Source organism: Panthera leo, chromosome B3 (assembly GCF_018350215.1).
Source record: "Panthera leo isolate Ple1 chromosome B3, P.leo_Ple1_pat1.1, whole genome shotgun sequence".
In the NCBI taxonomy this organism is placed as follows: Eukaryota; Metazoa; Chordata; class Mammalia; order Carnivora; family Felidae; genus Panthera; species Panthera leo.
This window is the reverse complement of record NC_056684.1, coordinates 52,477,292-52,498,163: the sequence shown is the minus strand read 5'-3', so window position 1 is coordinate 52,498,163 and position 20,872 is coordinate 52,477,292. Positions and strand designations below refer to the sequence as shown.

The 20,872-nt window shown below is 37.2% G+C and overlaps 1 protein-coding gene across 2 annotated transcripts in view; it reads right to left on the bottom strand.

Annotated features, from left to right (window-relative positions):
* The window catches only part of DMXL2 (Dmx like 2), a 151,434-nt gene extending 130,773 nt beyond the window's left edge, over positions 1 to 20,661 (bottom strand). For both annotated transcript variants that reach the window (XM_042942020.1, XM_042942021.1), the window contains exon 1: positions 20,331 to 20,661. In XM_042942020.1, coding sequence (XP_042797954.1) covers positions 20,331 to 20,417 — 87 coding nt within the window. In that variant the 5' untranslated portion in view covers positions 20,418 to 20,661. The remainder of the gene's footprint in view (positions 1 to 20,330) is intronic.
* Positions 20,662 to 20,872: the final 211 nt, after the last annotated feature.

The window sequence follows — 20,872 nt, the reverse complement described above, 5'->3', positions numbered from 1 at the left end:
TGAATATTTGTTATTACCAACATTTTTTTCTGTTTTTAGTCGTGATATCCAAAATTTCATTAGACAGGCACTGCCAATTAGTTGAGGCTGAAAAACAAAGTCACCTTCTTCTTTTACCTTATCTAATTTTCACTTGATGAAAAAAATTTAAATATCACCTTTGAAGTCATTAGGTAGTCTGAATTAATCTATTATTATTATCATAATAAAGATATTGCTGCCTTCTCTAGAGGGTTAATGTCACTGTGAACAATTAAGTGTATCTGAATATACACAACACAATCATTGTTCTAACTTCAGTTTTATATATAATTGCCTTAAACCACATTATTTTCAGAAAAGCAAACAAATACTTGTATCCCATACTGTTCTGATTTTTCAGATTTCCTTTAAGTCTTAGATAAAGTATAAAGAAATAAAAAGTTGTTTGTTTTTTTTTAAATCCTACACAGGGGCACCTGAGTGGCTCAGTTGAGCATCTGACTTCAGGTCATGATCTCACAGTTCGTGGGTTTGGGCCCCACGTCAGGCTCTGTGCTGACAGCTCGGAGCCTGGAGCCTGCTTCAGAGTCTGCGTCTCCCTCTTTCTGCCCTTCCCCTGTTCACGCTCTGTCTCTCTCTCTCAAAAATAAACATTAAAAAAAAAATTTAAAGGAGTGCCTGGGTGGCTGAGTCGGTTGAGCATCCGACTTCGGCTCAGGTCATGATCTCACAGCTTATGAGCTCAAGCCCCACGTCGGGCTCTGTGCTGACAGCTCAGAGCCTGGAGCCTGCTTCTTTTTCTGTGTCTCCCTCTCTCTCTGCCCCTAACCCACTCGCATTCTGTCTCTGTCTTTCTCAAAAATAAACAAACATTAAAAAAAATTTTAAATCCTACACAAACATGTCTTTTCCTATGAGAACATAAAATACAAATAAATGAATTACACAGGTATTTTCTATGGAATACCTGGATGCTCTATCATCCTGGTAGTTACAGGGTCAAAGTTTAAGGTCGCTGAAAACTGTTGACATGTATCTAAATTTAAAAGAAGAAAAGCACTGGTGAACTAAGAGGTATTAAGCATGCTGAAAGGTTTATCTAATTTAACAAGGTATTGCGGTCTTACCAAGAGTATTACTGTTAAATTCCCACCTCTCCCTGAGAGTGAATTTTGACTCATGTTAAGTATGCTCACTCTTCTACAAATGAGGGTACTTGTTATTAAGAGCTAAAAAAAATAATTACAAGAATTATAAGAGGTACCATTTACTGAAAGCCTACTGGGTAACATACTATGTAATCTACATTCCTAGTCTCTTTTTCAAGACTGCAGTAATCCTAGAAGTTAGCTATTATTGACCCCACTTTAATATAAGGAAATGGAAGTTCATAGGATTTAATCAAATTCTTAAGTAGCAAGGTAAATATAAGGCTGAGAGGCAAATTCAGGTCTCTTTACATTGTTATATCCACTTCACTTATGACCATCATTTTGTTTTCTATTGCTCAAATTTTTGTTCTTCTTACTGGTTTGTTAATTACATAAATTCATTTAAATTCTTCATTTCAGCTGTTCTAAAACAAAAAGCTAACGAGAAGACAGGGTTGTCTGACTTTGATCATTACTTGGTTGGGTCAAGTTATCTATAGACAAAGTCTTAAAAGGCCAGCCTTGACCTATGAAAAAATCTTATCAAGAAAACAAAGCACATATTAACCAAAATTTCCCAAGAAAATATCCTTTCCCTCTTCCTTTTAGTCACATAATTAAATAGCTAACTGCTTACGCTTCTCAGAATTAAAAATTAACTTCTAGGGGCACCTGGCTGGTTCAGTCAGTGGAGCATGCAACTCTTGATCTTGGGGTCATGAATTTGAGCCCCATGTTGGGCTCAGAGATTACTTTAAAAAAATTAACCTCTAAAACAAATAGATTTCCTTTTTGAATAGGATCATTATTAAGCTAGAGTTTTCATGTATCACTTACCCATAAAAGCCACCTGTAAGTTAAATAAACCATTTTAAATGTCTGATTTTAATGTTTTCAGCAACAAGATTTTCTTTTTTATAGAAAATGCAACACATGCTAATTTAAAAACTAAATCGGTGGGGAGCCTGGGTGGCTCAGATGGTTAAGTGTCTGACTTTTGGTTTTGGTTCAGGTCATGATCTTAGAGTTTGTAGGATGGAGCCCCACATTAGGCTCCACCCATGCTGACAGCACAGAGTCTGCTTGGGATTCTCTCTCTCCCTCTCCCACAATGGACACACTCTCTACCTCTTTCTTTCAAAATAAATAAACTAAAAATTAAAAACTGAATACAAAAATTAGTTCACCTTACCCTTGACCACTTAAGGAGTGATTACCTCACAGTTACCCGTGAACCCTTCCTGAAATGTTTGGTGTATATATATGTATAAACATTTTTTATATAAAGAGATTATGCTATACACAATTCTGCAACTTCTTTTCCACTTAATTAACAATTTGTCTTGAAGAACTTTCCTTATCACAGAAGGAATTATTTTATTCTTCTTAATAGTTGCATAATCTTCCATTTTGTGGCTTTGCCATAATTAATTTAGGTTGTTTCCAGTCTTTCACTACCATAAAACGTGCTTCAGTATAACACCTATGTATTTATGGTATTACACATATGTGTGCAAGTATACCCAAAGGATAAATTCTAAGACATAATTTACTGGGTAAGTGATTAAAATCAGTAAGTACTGCAAAATGCCCTCCAAAAACACTGTATTTCCCATAGGTATAAAAGTACCTGTTTCTCCACTTCCTCACTAACCCTGATAATCCAATCCAACAAAACCTAGCTTCTCCCTGTTGTCTTAATTTCTATTTTTATTAGGAGGAAAGTTGAGCATCTTTTCATATATTTATCAATCATTTATATTTCTTTCTCTGAAAACTGACTATTCCTGTTATTGGTCAATTTTTTAACTGGGTCTGTTCTGAATGACTTATAAGAGCTCTTTACAGATTAAGGAAATTCACCCTTTGTCTATATAGCTAATAAGATTTTTTTAAATGCCTGAACTAAAGATAGAGTAAGCAAAGGACAAATCATTATTTTTTAATTGAAATAGTGTATTTATATAATACACAATTTCAATTTGAAAAGTTATATATATAGATCACAGTAGGCCATGGACTAGTTTAAAGGCCCAATTTATGAAGTACCAGGAAAGTTTATAAATTTATGTATAAAAATATAGAGTTTTCAAAATGAAATTTAAGTCTACAAATAAGAGTACTTATCAGCAATACATTCAATCAGCCTCATATGCCTTTCTACAGGTTTCTACACCTAAAATCAAACCCTTAACCTTTATCAACTACTGCCTACCATCAGCACCCCCAAAATAGATAAGCTTCTTGCCAGTCAGATGTTAAGTCCATCATACAGTTAGAAAAGGGGGAAAGGGTAGTATTTGAACAAACAGCTCTTCTCTCCACATGACTAAGAACGGACTTTACTAATATGATTCAATCATTCTAACAGCCTAAAGTCCACTCAAGAATGCTGAATGAACAGAATAAATAAATGAGAAAGAAACTAAATAGTATGCAAAAAGCTAAGAGCACAAAAATTACCCCAAGTCAACGACAAGCGAAGCAATATCAGAAATAATATAATAATGACTGTATGTGTGGTAACCAAAGGTTTGTTACTTTTAGAAACAACACAGCTCACATCAGGATATGCAAAATTAACAGACTACTTATAAAAGTAGGAAAAAGCTAAGCTGCAAGTGGTATACTGAGTGAAACGTAAGACAAAACTTAATAATATATAAAAACAGGGGTGCCTGGGTGGCTCAGTTGGTTAAGCGTCCAACTTTGGCTCAGGTCATTCTCTCATGGCTTGTGAGTTCTAGCCTGCATCGGGCTCTATGCGGACAGCTCAGAGCCTGGAGCCTGCTTCGGATTCTGTGTCTCCCTCTCTCTGCCCTCCCTCCCTTGCTCACGCGCTCGCTCTCTCTCAAAAATAAATAAATATTAAAACAAATTTTTAATAATATATAAAAACAAAAATCTATGGCTGAAAAAAATAAAAACGCAAGAAATACAAGTGGGAAAAAAAAGAAATATTACAGTGTTTGTGATTAAATAGTAAGAGACAAAATGATTGTTTTAATTTCTTTGTAACAACCCCAAACAAGCAACAGATCTGAAAGAACTTCCTTCAATTAAAATTAAAAATTTAAATTAAAAAAAGAACAATCTTTAGGATTAGTCAAAAAGCAGCCAATTTTGATAATTTACTGACAAAATAGATGGAGCTACAACAAACTTCTAAATACTAAGCTAAAGAGAAACACAGATACCCACAGTACAAACTAAACTTATTTCTATAACCCTGAACACAGAACAAAACATGGGTTTTTTAAAATTTACTGATGCTCAATAATATCTGATAAGCAAAGGAGACCTTGAAAAGAGAAATATGCAATAATTAATTAATTTGTCCTAATTAAATATTACAAATACTGCTCTATCTCCGGCTTGCATGCATTCTCACTAAAAAGTAAGTGTGGAAGTAGAAATCAAAAATCATCTCTTCTAAATAACTATTTTATGTCAGTGCTGAGAATAAATCACTCAAAGTATTACTTACCAAAAATTTCTAAGGGAAATCACAGCAGTATTGGTAAAAGTAAGTCTCATGGACTGGCCAACATGCATAAAAACCTACCCAACTTTCAGCTTCAGATCTGTTCTCTAAAGCTTGAGATATATAACAATTTTGCCTCACAAAGAATAATGTAGTAAAATACTACTTTTTTAAATGGTTACTTCTAAAGAAACACAATATTTTTTTATATTTAATTATTACAAATACAGACAATAAGTGACTCAATATTTTGTTCCTTAATTTGTTAATAAATTTTACATTTCAAAGAACCTTAACAGTACATTATCTAATATGTACCAATATTAATATGTAATGTTTGACAACTTCCAATTTTGCAACTACTGGAAATTTCCAGATATTCGGTTAACCTAAATACTGATATTTTGAGGGAGATGGTCCTGACAGTGTTCCAAAAATCATTTCCCAAATAATTGATTAAAATATTAAATTATAATTAAACTCTCGATACAATACCATCAATATGATGGAAAGAACATATTCCTGAGAATCCAGAGGTATTAATACTAACTATAACAATCTCTCTGTAATATTTCCTTTATCAGTCAAATGAAAGAATTGTGACTAGATCACTTCTGAGACTCCTTTCAATTTTTAAGCTGTAATTCTATGAGTGCACAAATTTGCTTCAAAAAGTCCTGATAAAAAGATTAAATAATCCAGTGTGCACTATTTTACATAGAAACCCAGCTAAATGGTCTTTGTGTTGTAACTCTTTCCCCTACTCACAGCTGACAGGATGTGAGGATGGTCCAGACTAATGACCAGTAGCTATCAGCCAGATGAAAGAGATGGGCTAAGCCAGGCAAAGTCCACTCAGGAATTCAAACCATAAGACCCAGAGTTAGAAGGAAGAGCTAAGCAGACAAGTCATACATGTTCAGGGATAAGTCAGCAATTTGAAACTGAAACCACCAGTTTAAAAAGTAAATGGATCGGGTATCTAAAAACAAAAAACTCATGAAAAAAACAAGTACATAAAATCCCTAAGAGAAGGCAGTCTTGATTCTACCAGCTTTTTAGTTCCAATAACCCTGAAGCCCAATTGCACCTCCTAAGTTCTTTGTGTATCCTGAAATAAACCTAGCTTTTACTTCAGTTCCTCTGTCCCTTGTGCTAAAACCAATACTGATACAAAGATTGGGACTGCATAGAACAGGGCTTCAAAGAAAATGTGGAATTGGCTATGATTAGATTATAGAATTAGAGTAGAGAATGCAATGAGGAGGACAGACTGGAAAGCTAGCAAAACAGGATGTATACAAGAGATACAGTTACTAAAATAGTCATATGTGATTCTTTGGGACCTAGAATATGTCAGGCATACCTCCCTTTTTTATGCTTTGCTTACTGTACTTCATAGACACTGTGTTTTTACAAATTGAAGGCTTGTGGCAACCCTGCATCAAGCAGTCTATCAGTGCCATTTTCCCAAGAGCATTTGCTCACTTGTAGCTGTGTCACATTTGGCAATTCTCACAATATTTCAAACTTTTTCATGATTATATTTGGTATGTGACCTTTTATCAGTGATCTTTAATGTTATTATTGTAATTGTTTGGGAGTACCACAAACCATACCCATAGAAGACGGCACACTTAATAAACGTTGTATGTGTTCTGAATGCTCCACTGACCAGCCATTCCCCCCACCCCACTCCTTGAGCCTCCCTATTCCCTGAGACACAATATTTAAAAATAGGCCAATGAATAACCCTATGATGACCTCTAAGTGTTCAAATGAAAGAGTTGCATGTGTCTCCTTTTTTTTTTTTTAACGTATTTATTTATTTATTCAGACAGAGCGAGTGAGTATGCAGCCAGGTGCACATGCACACAAGCAGGGGAGAGACAGAGAGAGAGGTGGGGAGAGAGAATCCAAGCAGGCTCCATGCTGTCAGCACAAAAGCTTGAGGCAGGGCTCAATCTCAGGAATGGTAAGATCACGACCTGAGCCAAAATCAAGAGTCAGATGCTTAACTGACTGAGCCACCCAGGGAGCCCTGCATGTCTCTCACTTAAAATCAAAAACTAGAAAAGATTAAGCTTAGTTAAAAAAAAAAAAAAAAAAAAAAAAAAGGCATGTCTAGAGTTAAGATAGTCCAAAATCTAGGCCTCTTGTGTCAAACAGCTGGCCAAGTTGTGAATGCAAAGGAAGAGTTCTTGAAGGAAACTACAAGCGCTTCTCCAGTGAACACCCGAAATGATAAGGAAGTGAAACAGCCTTACTGCTGACATAGAGAAAGTTTTAGTGGTCTAGACAGAAGATCAAACCAGCCATAACCTTCCCTTGAGCCAAAGCCTAATCGAAGGGAAGGTCCCTACTTTAATTCTATGAAAGTTGAGAAGCTTCAGAAGAAAAGTTTGAAGCTAGCAGAGGTTGAGTCATGAGGTTTAAGGAAAGAAGCCACCTCCATGACATAAAAGGCAAACCATGCAAGTAATGATGTAGAAGTTGCAGCAAATCATCCATAAGATCTAGCTAAAATAATTAATGAAGATGGCTATACCAAGCAACAAATTTTCAAAGTAGATAAAAGAGCCTTATGTTGGAAGAAGATGCCATCTAGGACTTTCATAGCTACAGAGGAGAAGTCAATGCCTGGCTTCAAGGGTTCAAAGGATAGGCTGACTCTCTTGTTAGGGGCTGATGTAGCTGGTGACTTAAGCTGAAGCCAATACTCAACTATTCTGAAAATCCTAGGGCCCTTAAAAATGATGCTCAATCTATGGGCATTGTATGTAAGCCAATTTGACAATAAATTATATTTCTCAAAAAATGATGTTCAATATACTTTGCCTCTGCTTTACCAATGGAACAACACAGTTTGGATGACAGCACATCTGCTTACAACATGGTTCACTGTACATTTTAAGCTCACTGTTGAGTCTTACTGCTCAGAAAAAAAAAGATTCCTTTCAAAATATTACTGCTCACTGTCAACACACCTGGTCATCCTGGAGCTGTGACAAAGAAGTACAATGAGATTGGTGTTATTTTCATGCCTTCTCCCACAACATCTATTCTGCAGCCCATGGGTCAAGGAGTAATTTCAACTTTCAAGTCCCATTATTTAAGAAATACATTTCAGTTCGGATGACCACTGGGTATTATATGTAAGTGATGAATCACTAAATTATATTCCTGTAATAAACATATTTTGATTTAAAAAAAAAAGAAAAATGCATTTCATAAGGCTACAACTACCATGGATAGTGACTCCTTTGACAGATCTGGGTCAAGTAAATTTAAAGCTTTCTAGGAAAGATTTTGTAAAATGTCTCAAAAGTTAGTTTGTCTGATGTTTCCTCATGATTAGATTCTGAGGATTATCACAGAAACATCACAGTGTTCTTCTCATTGCATTTTTTCAAGAGGCACAATTGTCAATTTACCCCATTCCTGGCAGTTAACTTTGATCAGTTGATAAAGGTGGTGTCTGCCAGGTTTCTCCTCTATAAAATTATTTTTTCCTTTATAATTAATAAGTACCTTGTAGAAAGATATTTTGAGGCTATGTAAATAACTTGTGACTTATCAAAATTTACCCACTAGTTTTAGTATCTACCGGACATTTCTTGCCTAAAGTTACTACTAAGATGGTTGCCAAATGGCAATTATCTAATTCTGTCATTTCATTATTTGTTAGTTGGCTTTATGGGGCACCTGGGTGACTCAGTCAGTTGAATGTCCGACTTCGGCTCAGGTCATAACCTCGCCTTTGTGGGTTCAAGCCCTGCATCAGGCTCTGTACTGACAGCTCAGAGCCTGGAGCCTGCTTTAGATTCTGTGTATCCCTCTCTCCCTGCCCCTTCCCTGCTCATGCTCTGTCTCTCAAAAAAAAAAAAAAAAAAGAAAGAAAGAAAGAAAGTTATTAGCTGGCTTTCTTCTGTAAGGAAGAGTTTTCTTTATTTATTTCTGTACTTATTTATATTAGTAAGGGTCATGGATTCTTACCTCATACAAAGGGTTATAATCTATTATTGTCACTTATCTCTATGCTCTAATTGTCCCTGATTGGGCGAATAGGAACTCTTTAAGTTATTAGAAATGGTAAATAAATTCAGTAAAATTACAGAACATAAAATTAATACCCAGAATTATCATAGTTCTGTTTCTATACACTAGGTAGTAGAAAGGGAAATTAAGGAAACAACCCCATTTACAAGTGTACCAAAGACAATAAAATACCTAGGAATAATCTAACCAAGTTAAAAGACCTGTACTCTGAAAACTATAAAACACTGTTGAAAAAAATTGGAGATGACACAAATAAATAGAAATATACTCCATGCTCATGGATTAGAAGAATTAATATTGTTAAAATGTCTATACCACCCAAAGCAATCTACAGATTCAATGTAATCCCTATCAAAATATCAACAACATATTTCACAGAACTAGAATAATTCTAAAATGTATATGGAAAGACCCCAAATAGCCAAAACAATCTTGAAGAAGAAAAAATCTGGAAGTATCACAATCCCAGATTTCAAGATATACTACAAAGGTATAGTAATCAAAACAGTATGGTACTGGCACAAAAACAGGCACATAGATCAATGAAACAGAATAGGAAGCCCAAAAATAAACCCACACTTATATGCTCAATTAATCTACGACAAAGAAGGCAAGAACATACAATGGGGAAGACAGTCTCTTCAACAAATGGTATTTAGAAAATGGGACAACTAGATGCAAAAGAAGGAAACCAAGACCACTTTTTCACACAATACACAAAAATAAACTCAAAAGGGTTAAAGACCTAAATGTGATACCTGATACCATCAAAGCCTAGAAAAGAACATTAAGCAGTAATTTCTTTGACATCAGCCTTAGCAACTTTTTTTTAAGTTTATTTATTTTGTGAGAGACAGAGAGACAGTGTGAGTGGCTGAGGGGTAGACAGAGGGGGAAAAATGGAGAGAATCCCAAGCAGGCTCCACACTGTCAGCACAGAGCCCAATGTGAGGCTTGAGCTCACAAAATTGTGAGATCATGTCCTGAGCAAAAATCAAGAGTCGGACACATAACCAACTGAGCCACCCAGGCGCCCCTGCCTTAGCAACATTTTAAAAAATCTCTCTCCTAAGGTAAGGGAAACAAAAACAAAAATAAACTATTGAACTACATCAAAATAAAAGGCTTATGCACAGCAAAGGAAACCGTCAACAAAACAAAAGGACAACCTGCTAAGTAAAAGATTTGCAAATGATATATCTGACAAGGTATTAATATCCAAAATATATAAAGAACTTACACAACTCAACAGCAATAAATTTTCTATATTCCTTCTAAAATCTTTATCATTCCGTATTTCATACCTACATCTGTAATCTGCCTGGAGTTCTTTTTTTTTTTTTTTTTTTTTGTAAATGGGATGACACAGGGGCCAAGTTTTATTTCTTTCCTATATAGATAAGATGTCCCACAAAAAGATCAATCATTCTGTACTGCTCTACCATGTCATCCTTGACATAAATCAAACATGAATAAATGTGTGAGTCTGTTTCTGGTGTTCTGTTTTATTACTCTGATGTATTTGTTCTGAGGAGGCTACCACACCATCTTGATGTTCACGACTTTCAAGTCTTGAGCTGGACAAAGCAGTCCTCTCATTTGACTGTTCTTTAAGACTGCCTTATCTATTCCTGGCCCCAACTATTCCTGTAAAATTTAGAATCATTCTGTCAAATTCCACAGAATCCTCCTAAGATTTTGACTGGCAATATATCAAAGCTATGAATACATTTGGAAAGAATTGATAAATTTACAGTAATGAATCTTCCAGTCCATAAATATGGAATTTATCTCTCTAAAGTTTTACAAATTTTGACCATAGAAGTGTTCTACATGCATCATTAGACTTACTGCTAGGTCCCTGATATTTTTTAATGGCATGAAAAATAGTATCATAGTTCCAGTTCTAAATAGAACCACAATAAATTATGTCTCTCCCACTGAATGTAGCCATAAAACATGAACAGAATGCATGAAGCTGCTATTTGAGGACTCTGAAAAGTAAATGGTAGCAGGTGAACTACGAAAAAAGATCAAAATTTGAAGTCTACCATACCAGCACTGAGTTTAACTAAAGTTAGTACAAAACCAAGAAGCAAAAACAGAGAGCTCCAAGAGAAACCATTTATTTTTGGCTGAAGAAGTGGGAAAAATAGTCTTAGTTTTCAAAGAAAGGAATGGAGAATTCTCCATTTATCCTTTCCTTTCTCCATTTTCTCACATTCCAGCCCCCAAGCAATCCCACAGCTCCCATAAAAGGAGCTATGATTCCAAGAAAGTGAGGTGAACCCCCACTGCTTTTTTTCTTTCCCTATCGTACTGCTACTTGGCACTGAACACAGGTACACACCCAGGGAGTATAGTGCAGAGTAACTAAAGTCTCAACTCTGCAGCTAGGGAACCACAAAGGGGAGCCCTAGAAACCAGAAAGTGCTAGGGAAACCACAGAAAAGGAAGAGCTCAGAACAACGATCCAATAAACTTTGTTTATAAACTCCTGGGCTCCATCCCAGGCTACACATGCATAGATCACACCTTAAAAAGAAGAGCAAAAACCTCTGAGAACTGAACTACAGGAAAGGCCACTGACCAGGTCCTTTACTGGCCACTAGGAGGAACATACACAGGATATATCTTACTGGGACTCAAAGGCTTTAAAAATGGAACTGACATTGAAACAACAACCCATAGAAGGCTGGTGTGAGAACTTCCAGCCTAAATCCAAACTAGTAGACTGTCTGCTAAAACAAAAATATCAGCATTCTCTGTAGGATTTACACAAGATCCAGAGTTTCATAATTTAATGTTTTTAAAAGTCCAGTTTACAGGGGTGCCTGGGTGGCTCAGTCAGTTGAGTGCCCCACTCTTGATTTCAGCTCAGGTCATGATCTCACAGTTTCATGGGTTTGAGCCCTGCATTGAGTTCTGCGCTGACCACGTGTGCAGAGCCTACTTGGGAGTTCTCCTCTCCCTCTGCCCCCTCCAGCTCGCTGTCTCTGTCAAAATAAATAAATAAACTTTAAAAATAAGTAAAAGTCCAGGTTACAATCCAAAATTACTCAGCAATACAAAGAACTAAGAGAATCTCAACTCACAAGGTAAAGGAAAAAACAATCAACACACCTAGATGTTAAAATTATCAAAAAAAAAAAAAAAACATTAAAGTGGCTACAATAAAATGCTTGAAGAGGTACAGGTGAACACTCTCAAATCAGTAATCTAAGCTTCCATCTTAATCAATTAGAAAAGGAAAGCAAAACAAATTCAAAGCATGCTGAAGAAAGGAAATAATAAAGAGCAGAAATCAATGAAAATGACAAGAGAAAAATAATAGAAAATATGAATGAAATAAAAATCTGGTTCTTTGAGGGGGGCCTGACTGGCTCAGTCAGAAGAGCATGTGACTCTTGATCTTAGGGTTGTGAGCTCAAGCCCCACATGGGTGTAGAGATTACTAAATAAATAAACTTTTAAAAAATCTGGTTCTTTGAAAAAGAACAATAAAATGCATAAACCTCCAGGAAGACAAAGAAAAAGCGAGAAGAAACAAATTATGAATATGAGAAATAAAGGAAGGAATACCAGCACTAATCTTGCACACATTAAAGAGGTAATACTAAAACACTATAAACAATTCTATACACATAAATATGACAAAGAAATGGATCAAAAACGCTAATTCCTCTAAAACAAGAAACTACAAAAACTCACCCAAGATGAAATATATTACCTGAATAGTCCTTTAACTGTTAAAGAAATTTTAGTAGATTTAAAGAATAAATGACAACAACTCTACGTGACCCCTGACAGAAAATAGAAAATGAATACCTCCAAACTCATCTTATGAAATCAGCAGTACAATGATACCAAACCAAATAAAAACAATACAAGGGGGTGGGGGGTGGGGGAACTATAGATCAATATCTTTAATGAACAAAGATGCAAAAAGCCTCAATAAAATACTAGCAAACTGAATCTAGCCATAAAGAAAAAGGATAATATACAAGTAATACAAAGCTAATTCAATTCACAAAAATCAATGTAATCCACCATATGAACAGTCTAAAGAAGAAAAATCACATGATCATATTAATCAGTGAAGGAAAAACATATGACAATATTCAAGATCCCTTCATGATAAAAATTTCCAGCAAAAATGGAATAGAAGGAAATTTGCTCCATCTTATAGGACATTACAAAAACAAATAAAACCTAGTACTAGTCAGTGCAGTAACTGCAATAAAGCAAATTAGACATGACTGAAATAGGATTAGCAAATGGATTAGAAGAAACCATCCAGAATGCCGCAAAGAAGGATAAAAAAGAAAACAGAAGAGAAAGGATATTAGATATAGAAATAAAGTGATTAGGTCCAATATATGTTTGATATATTACTCTCATAAGGTCAATGGGGAAGAGGCAATTTTTAAACAGATATTACCTGAAATTTTTCCAGATTTGATAAAATACATCAATTCACGATTCAAAAATCTCAAAAGTCGCAAACAGGATTGACACATTCACAAGATTTTACTATGACACAACATAGTAAAACTTCAGAAAGACAAAAAAATCTAAAAGAAGCTAGAGGAAAAATACAACTTTTAAAGAAGCAGTAGGCTGGTAGCCGACTTCTCATCAGAAACATCAGAGGCCAGAAGACAAAGGACTGACATCTTTACGGTGCTGAAAAGAAAATACTGTCATTCTCTACCTAGCAAAAATACCTTCCAAGAATGAAACAAAATGAAGACATGTTCATGCAAACAAAAGATGACATTACAACACCAACAGATCCACACCAAAGGAAATTCTATAGAAGCCTCTCCAGGAAGAAAGAAAATGATCCCAAATGGAATGTGAAAGACACAGGAGGGAATAAAGAATAAAGTGATAATAAATACATAGGTAAATGTAAATAAGCACCAACTATGTCAAATAATAATAAGATCTTACAGGATTTATAAACATGAAGACTTATCACTGAAGGAGAGATCATAAGCAGGAAAAGAGTAAAAACGTTATAAAGGGTCCCTGTATTGCCTGAAGGACTGTCATGCCTGAGCAGACTTTGGCAAGTTAAATGGCAATTTAAGAATACAAGTTGTAATTTCTAGGATAGAAGCAGAGTATACAACTTTAGGACTACTACAGGGAAAAAAGGGAATGAAAACAAAATCATTTCAAAAGAGGGAAGGAAGGAGAAAAAGGGGTGCTAAGAGCAAAGGGGACAAATATGAGATGGTAAAGTTAAACATGAATATGTCAGTAATAACGTTAAATATAAGTGAATTAAAAGTTCGGGGGTGCCTGGGTGGCTCAGTCGGTTAAACGTCTGACTTTGGCTCAGGTCATGATCTCATGGTTCATGGGCTCGAGTCCCGTGTCAGACTCTGTGCTAACAGCTCAGAAGCTGGAGCCTGCTTCAGATTCTGTGTCTCCCTCTCTCTCTCTGTCCCTCCCCTGAGCATGCTCTTTCTCTCTTTCAAAAATAAATAAGCATTAGAAAAATTTTAAGTTCTAGTTAACACAAAAAATTAAATCCAAGTATAGGATATTTAGAAGACACAATTGTGAAATGCAACTACACAGAAAAATTCAAAGTAAACCAACTGAGCCACCCAGGTGCCCTTCCCCGGTTTTTCTTAAAGTCACAGGATGAAGACATCATGACTTAGTACAAATTAAATTAAATCCTGAGAAGCCTGACTTTCTAGAGAAAGTGGCCCTAAAGGAATGTCTTCACTGATAATCTAAGAAGGTATTATTTATAGTTTTCAAATCATTCCACCAACTTATCATGTACTTAGTGTTTAAAGGAGTCTCCCTCTATGCACTGGCCCTTTTATACCTACTGACTTCTCTATCAGAGGGATAGGAGATAAACATCTTATTTTGCAGGCACTTAGAATGGGAGGAGAGGAGAGCATTAAACAAGCCCTTAGCAATCATGAAATGAGAAGTTTTGAGAAGAAAAAGCACAGGCAATTGGGTTCACATATATGCATCAAGTCCCAGGGTAACAATGAGCTATATCTAAGAGAAAGAAAATACAGTCATACCACCTGTGTAAGTTGCACCTGCTTCCTCAATAACAGGTTCTATATTCTGTTACATAATGAATTAGGGTTTCAGAGGAAAAATGTAATACAAAAGGATTCTACAAAGTCAAAAAGACTGAAAACACTAACATTTCTATTAAAATATTTGACTTCCAAACTTTCTTTAAAAAATAACCCACAAGCTTGAAAAGACTTATTAAATGTGAATTACAGATATTTTCTATCATTATCCCCTTTTAAATACTGCTTTGCTTTCTGTCATAGAAGGAAATTAAATTGGTCAGGCATGACTTGTTTTTCCACTGTGCCACTGCGGTTGTAACCCAACACCCTGTGCTCTTTTTGATAATTAAATACTGAGACTTTGATTTGTTCTAAAAACTTCCCAAGACCCAAGGTAAGGTACTGATTGTAATTTCAAAAGTCATCTTTTAAATACCTCAAATCCTAAGAACATAAAGTAGAGAAGTAAGTATATCTACAGGGTCGAAAACCTGAATACAATCACATTGGCCCCATCTCCCACTTCATATTGCACTGTGACAGTCCGGGGCAACTATTATCTACCATCCACTGAGGGTACAATCATAAACAAGAGCCATCTTCTCCACTGTGAGCCCAAAGAAGACACACGATTTCATAAACACTCTGCGTAGCTTATTCCTTGAGCCAGAAAGGACGTCCCTAACTGTAAAGTCAGACCAACTGTCTTATAAGTGGAGAGGCAATATACAAGAGACTATAACTTCACCACAACCGCATTACAGTTCTGGTCCATTTTCCCTTTCGCCTCTTACAAATGTCTAAAGAAGTCCATACAATGCTCATTCAGGGTCTGAATACTTAAAAAGAACCTAATTTAAGAACCTCATTTTACAGATGAAAACCCTAAAAAAAAGTTTCAATACTTTATCCAAGGTCACTTAAGTTGTTGGTCTCTGACCACTCATTTCTAAGGGGGCATTATTTGGGACTTGTACCACAGTTTCTGGGTAGCTGCTAAGAGTCTCCCTGCTATAAGCAGGAAGGCTAACTAACAATCTACACAGGGACATAAGTAAGAACTTATATAACCTCCTATCTACCTACAGGTTCACACCAAACACATGCCCACAAAAAACTCTGAAAGGTATCAATGTACATAAACAAGAAGCTACTCTGCAGGAATAAACCAGCTGTCTTTTCTTGGAAAACAACTCCACTCTAAATTCTTGACTGCTGTCTTTCCCTTTACTATCAGCACAGGCTGTCAATAGCTGTAAAAGTTGTTATAGACACTGATAACCCACCAGCTAAAAAAGCACTCTTCTGTCCAACTTCCCCACTCTCCTGGCCAAATGTGATCTCTTATTCTTGAATTCCCACAAGAATGTAAGTGCCTCACAACACCACACAGCCAGCCAGCTGTGGTTAAGTACATGTCTTAACTCTAAGTAGATAGCAGGTTCCCATACTTCTTCAATAAACTCCCCGAAATCACTACTATGCGTTTTTGTTCTCTTGATGTTGCTGTTGCTGTTAATCTCCAGAGAGCCTCATAGACCTATGTGCTCAACAAACATTTGCTAAATGGATATAAACAGGCTGATCATTTTCCAAATTTGGTGTTGACATAATTCTAGGACTGGAATGTTATTATACCACAGTAGAATTAAAATATATCTAAATGCCAGGGGGGAAAGGTCATATAACAGTAACTTCTAAAGTTTAAATGAATGTTTTTGCATTCATTACTAACTTTCTGGTGGTACTTGAAAAAAAAAAAAAAAAACAAAAGCTAAAAATCTATAGGTAACATTTGCTAATTATATTTTTCAACATTCTGAGGGTGTTTTCTTATTTACTGAGGTAGTCTTGTGGGGGCTTTTTCAATTGTTTTGTGAAGGAATAGTCACCCAATAATTTACCTGTTATATCACACCATTCCTTGGCTTTTGTTGTTCTTGCCATTCAAAAAGGCCTAATACCTTTCTGTCTTTACAACTGTCAATCTTAACATGAAATCTTTTATCTTCCCAACTATATGTGATCTCTTTCATCTGCCTTACATTATAATTATGTATATCATTTTTAATGTCTACCAGTATATGACCCTGGTAGGGAGTGAAAATGACTAATTTTTTTAAACTTTGATTAGTGTGTTGAATTCATATCAGACTGGAGTAACATCAACTGTCCCTATATAACTGAAAATACAGTCTGTACCCCTTAAGGCCAAAATGTGAAAAAAAGTTAAACTGTATTAATAATCATGTACCATCATTATTTTAATTGATATCTTAATGCTTACAGAAAAAATTTTAAAAACCTAAAGACTATTTTTCAGGAAAGCAATAAAAACATAATTAAGGAAAATTAACACTATCTGTTACATTAAGCTCTAAAACATTCACTTATAAGAAAGTAGCTGGGAATGTCTCACTGACCAAATACAGACAACAAAGCTCATACATGGCAAAATCATCTCCTTGGACTAGCTGGTACCTGATTTACTACAGGATAACAGTATTTCCAGAACTTAGATCTTGAATGATCAAAAGATAATATATACAACCACACTTATGAAATCATAATTGCTTTTAAAAACTACTAACTGCCCAAACACAAGTGAAAAACCATCCTAGCACATGTTAGCACTACAGATACACACATCACTGGGACTGTCCACTACAAACTGCACCACCATGACAACATAGCACAGATTGGGCCATGGTGACATGAGCAGTCATTCACAACCCAGTTGATCACACCACCCACTACCCACCACACACAGCGCAATATATATAACACACTGTTTTTCAACTACAATGTTACGAACACTTCAAAATTCTTTTAGAACAATTCTTTTTTAAAAACTTGTAGTTTGTAAACTCTGAAATAAATGATCTACTCTATTTTGAAAAGATCCTCAGGTTATCATCAAAGATATCATTAGTTAAAACCCACTGTCTACTTGCAAGACAGTCTTTCTTTCCACATTGGCCACGTTTGTGCCTTTCAAACATACACATACCCTTCAAAGCAAGTACTCTGATAGGAAAGAAACATACTACAGAGAAAATCCTTCCAGATGAGAAGTCACAGGACCTCCATTCCAGTCCTGGCCAGTCCCCTTTTTAGTCATCTGACCCAGAACTAAAGTTTTTCATCTGACTGCTATACAAAGCAAATGGCACACTCTATGTAAAAGAGCTTTACTCTTGTTTTTTTATTGTTTATTTTTACTATACTAATGTAGGCATTCAGTTGATTGTTAGTTGATTCTAGAGTACGTGAAAACAGCTTGTTCTCAATTTTTTTTAAGCAAATCTGTTCTTCTTAGAGTCCAAAAGGTCATTTGTACTTCATGATGAAATTATAACTGGATCAGTTCATTCAAAACTAAGATATTAAAATGATATGGTGTGCAGCATGTGTCTGTAAATGCCAAAGTGCCAAAATAATCAGACTCCTAGGCAGGCTCCTAGGCTTACTCCTAGAAGTAAATTTTGAGTTATATTTAGGAAAATAAAAAGGGTTCTTGTATTGCAACATAAAAACGCAGGGCAGAGTAAGATTAGTAGGTCTACAGCAGAGGGGCCAAGGTGAGGAGTACATATAATCAAAAATAAAGTCAAAGATGACAAAAGAATATCTGACAAGTTGAAATCTCATAACACATCTAACAGGAACTCTTAATATTCTTGAGCCAAAAATGATATGGTGAAATGGTATTTGAAGAAAATTATCCCAGCAGCTGTGTGGAGGATGAACTTATCAGAGAGGAGTGTCAGGAAAACCAGTTTACAAGTGTTTATTTTAAGTAATACAATTTAAGTACTACAATAAGATGGTAACTAAGAAGATGAAAAGGGATAAATCTGATAGACACTGTAAGGAGTCAGCCACCCTTGGTGACAGGTTGAATTAGGGAGGTGGTAAAAGACTTGAAAATGATCTCAAGGTCCTGGTCATGGGTGGCCTACATCATAACCACACCTGTGCAATGCTGACAGTTCTTGCACTGGCTTTTCCAGACTGCATCTGAACCTCTTTAGCTCTTTTCACTGTTCCCACAGAGACATTGCTCCACTTAGGTGGAAACAGAAAACTACCACCACCATGATAGTGTGGAAATACCCTATAATCCAAGGCTCCAGATTTCTCGATGAAGGAAGCCTACTCTTCTAAGGCTAGGGAACTTTCTCCCCACCTACAGAACTGGGGAGAGGGGAATTTCCTCTCTCGATGCCCCAAACTGTCTCTATACACTTGAAGTCCAGCTCAATTCTACACAGATTTTTAGATACAAAACACAGATGACACCACTGATAGGTCATGTGTAACAAAATAAGTCAGCCAAATTATATCCATAAAGGTTCATTCTAAACTGAAACAAAGCAAAGTTGATTACATTTAAAAATTAAAATGGCCAAAAGGCAATCTTATGGGGTTATTTTTAATGTATCGTAACGATAGATAAATTCTGTTCCAGAATGCACTGTGCTACATAATGATTCTGCAGTTTTGCTGGAGCTTTTCTTATTTCTGCAGCTTTAAACACATGCTATTGGAAAGCAGACATCAAAGTGTTTTCCTTGTGTAAAAAACATACCATTAAGCTATTTCCAATTTTATCAAGCACAAGTTATCAATAACAATGTGTATTTGATCAAGATCTTATGACTACAGTGTCTTCAAAGAAGGATCCTGAATAAATTTAATAAAGAAAAGGAACTTGTTTTGATCCCTGGGAGTCTGTCTATGGGTAAAAAGAGGTTCTAGGGCTTAGTCAGAATTAGCTGTAATAACAACATCCATTCTCCAAAAGGACTGATGGTCCAAGCTCATTGAGAAAACATGTCTTTTCCATCGAGATATTAAAGATGTTCGAATACATTATTGTTTACACACACTTTACCCGCACAAACAAAAAAAACAGTTATAAAATTTTCTCATTGCCTTAGTTTAAAAACAAATAAACCAGCCTACCTTGCAAACGGATTATATATTACCTAGGAAGGTTACCAAACTGATCTCGTGATAAAAAGCTCTCCAAGCCACTGTCACTCTAACCCTTCCATTTAGATTTTTTTCGGGGGCAAAGAATGAAATGCCCTATTTCCTTGTTCGAATTAAGATTCTGCATATCAGGAGATACAGAAGATCAGGTCGTATCAGGTTTAAAGCCACAGGCGGGCAAGGGGAGCCAGGTGCAGCATCGCCTTCATGCTCCGAGACAAGACCAAGTCTTCGCCTCCACGCCGAGAGCAGGTGCGAAAAGGACACTCTGGGGTTTCAGCTACTGCAACCATCTTCCTCCACCGCAGACCCGGGGCCGCCCTAGGAGAGGAACCTTCTAGTCCAGTCACCCCTGGGGGCCCGTCTGCTGAGGGCAGACGGCGCGGTGGATTCCTAATCCTTTCCCCTGACGGGTAATTTCCTACACCAGCCCAGGGATTCACAGTCCCACGCCCGCCCCCCGAAATTGGGCTGCAAAGGGGGCGCAACTGGGGCCCACCACCACCTCACAGCCTCCCCTGGGAGGCGTGGGCCGGGACAGGGGCTCTCAACCCCCGGTCTTTCCCTCTCGAGTACCCGGACGCCGCTCACCGTGAAGGGGACATCCCCGACGCTGCCCACAGAGTAGCAGTTGTCTCCAGGGTTGACAGCCCCGGTGAGGACCTGATGCAGATGCATCTCCGAAGCCTGGGCTGCCAAGGGATTGCGCGAGAGGAGCGACGAGCCACGCGCCCGGCTGCGAGAGCGCTTCCCCCTCCGCCTCCCTGGGGACCCACCCGGCGGCGGCTCCGGCTTAACGCCTCGCCCCCCTCTTGCCTTCCCCCTTCTTCGTCCCTGCCATGGGAGCTCCTAGACCGCTGCCGCCGCCCGGATCGCCGCTCGGCTGCGGAAATGCCCGGATGCTCCCACTGCCTGCTGCACCGGCGCACAAATGCGGGAGGAGCGCAAGGGTGCGTGTACGGCGGGGGCGGGGGCGGGAGTGGAGGGGGGGGGGTGGTGCCGAGGTAGCGCGTGAGCCGGGAGCGTGCCGGAAAGGACGCTCCGCCCGAGAGAGAAGGGCGGTGCGCGCGCCCACCCCCAAGGGAGCCACAGTAGAGTGGGAGGGCAAACCCCTCCTCCCGCTGCTAGGCTTT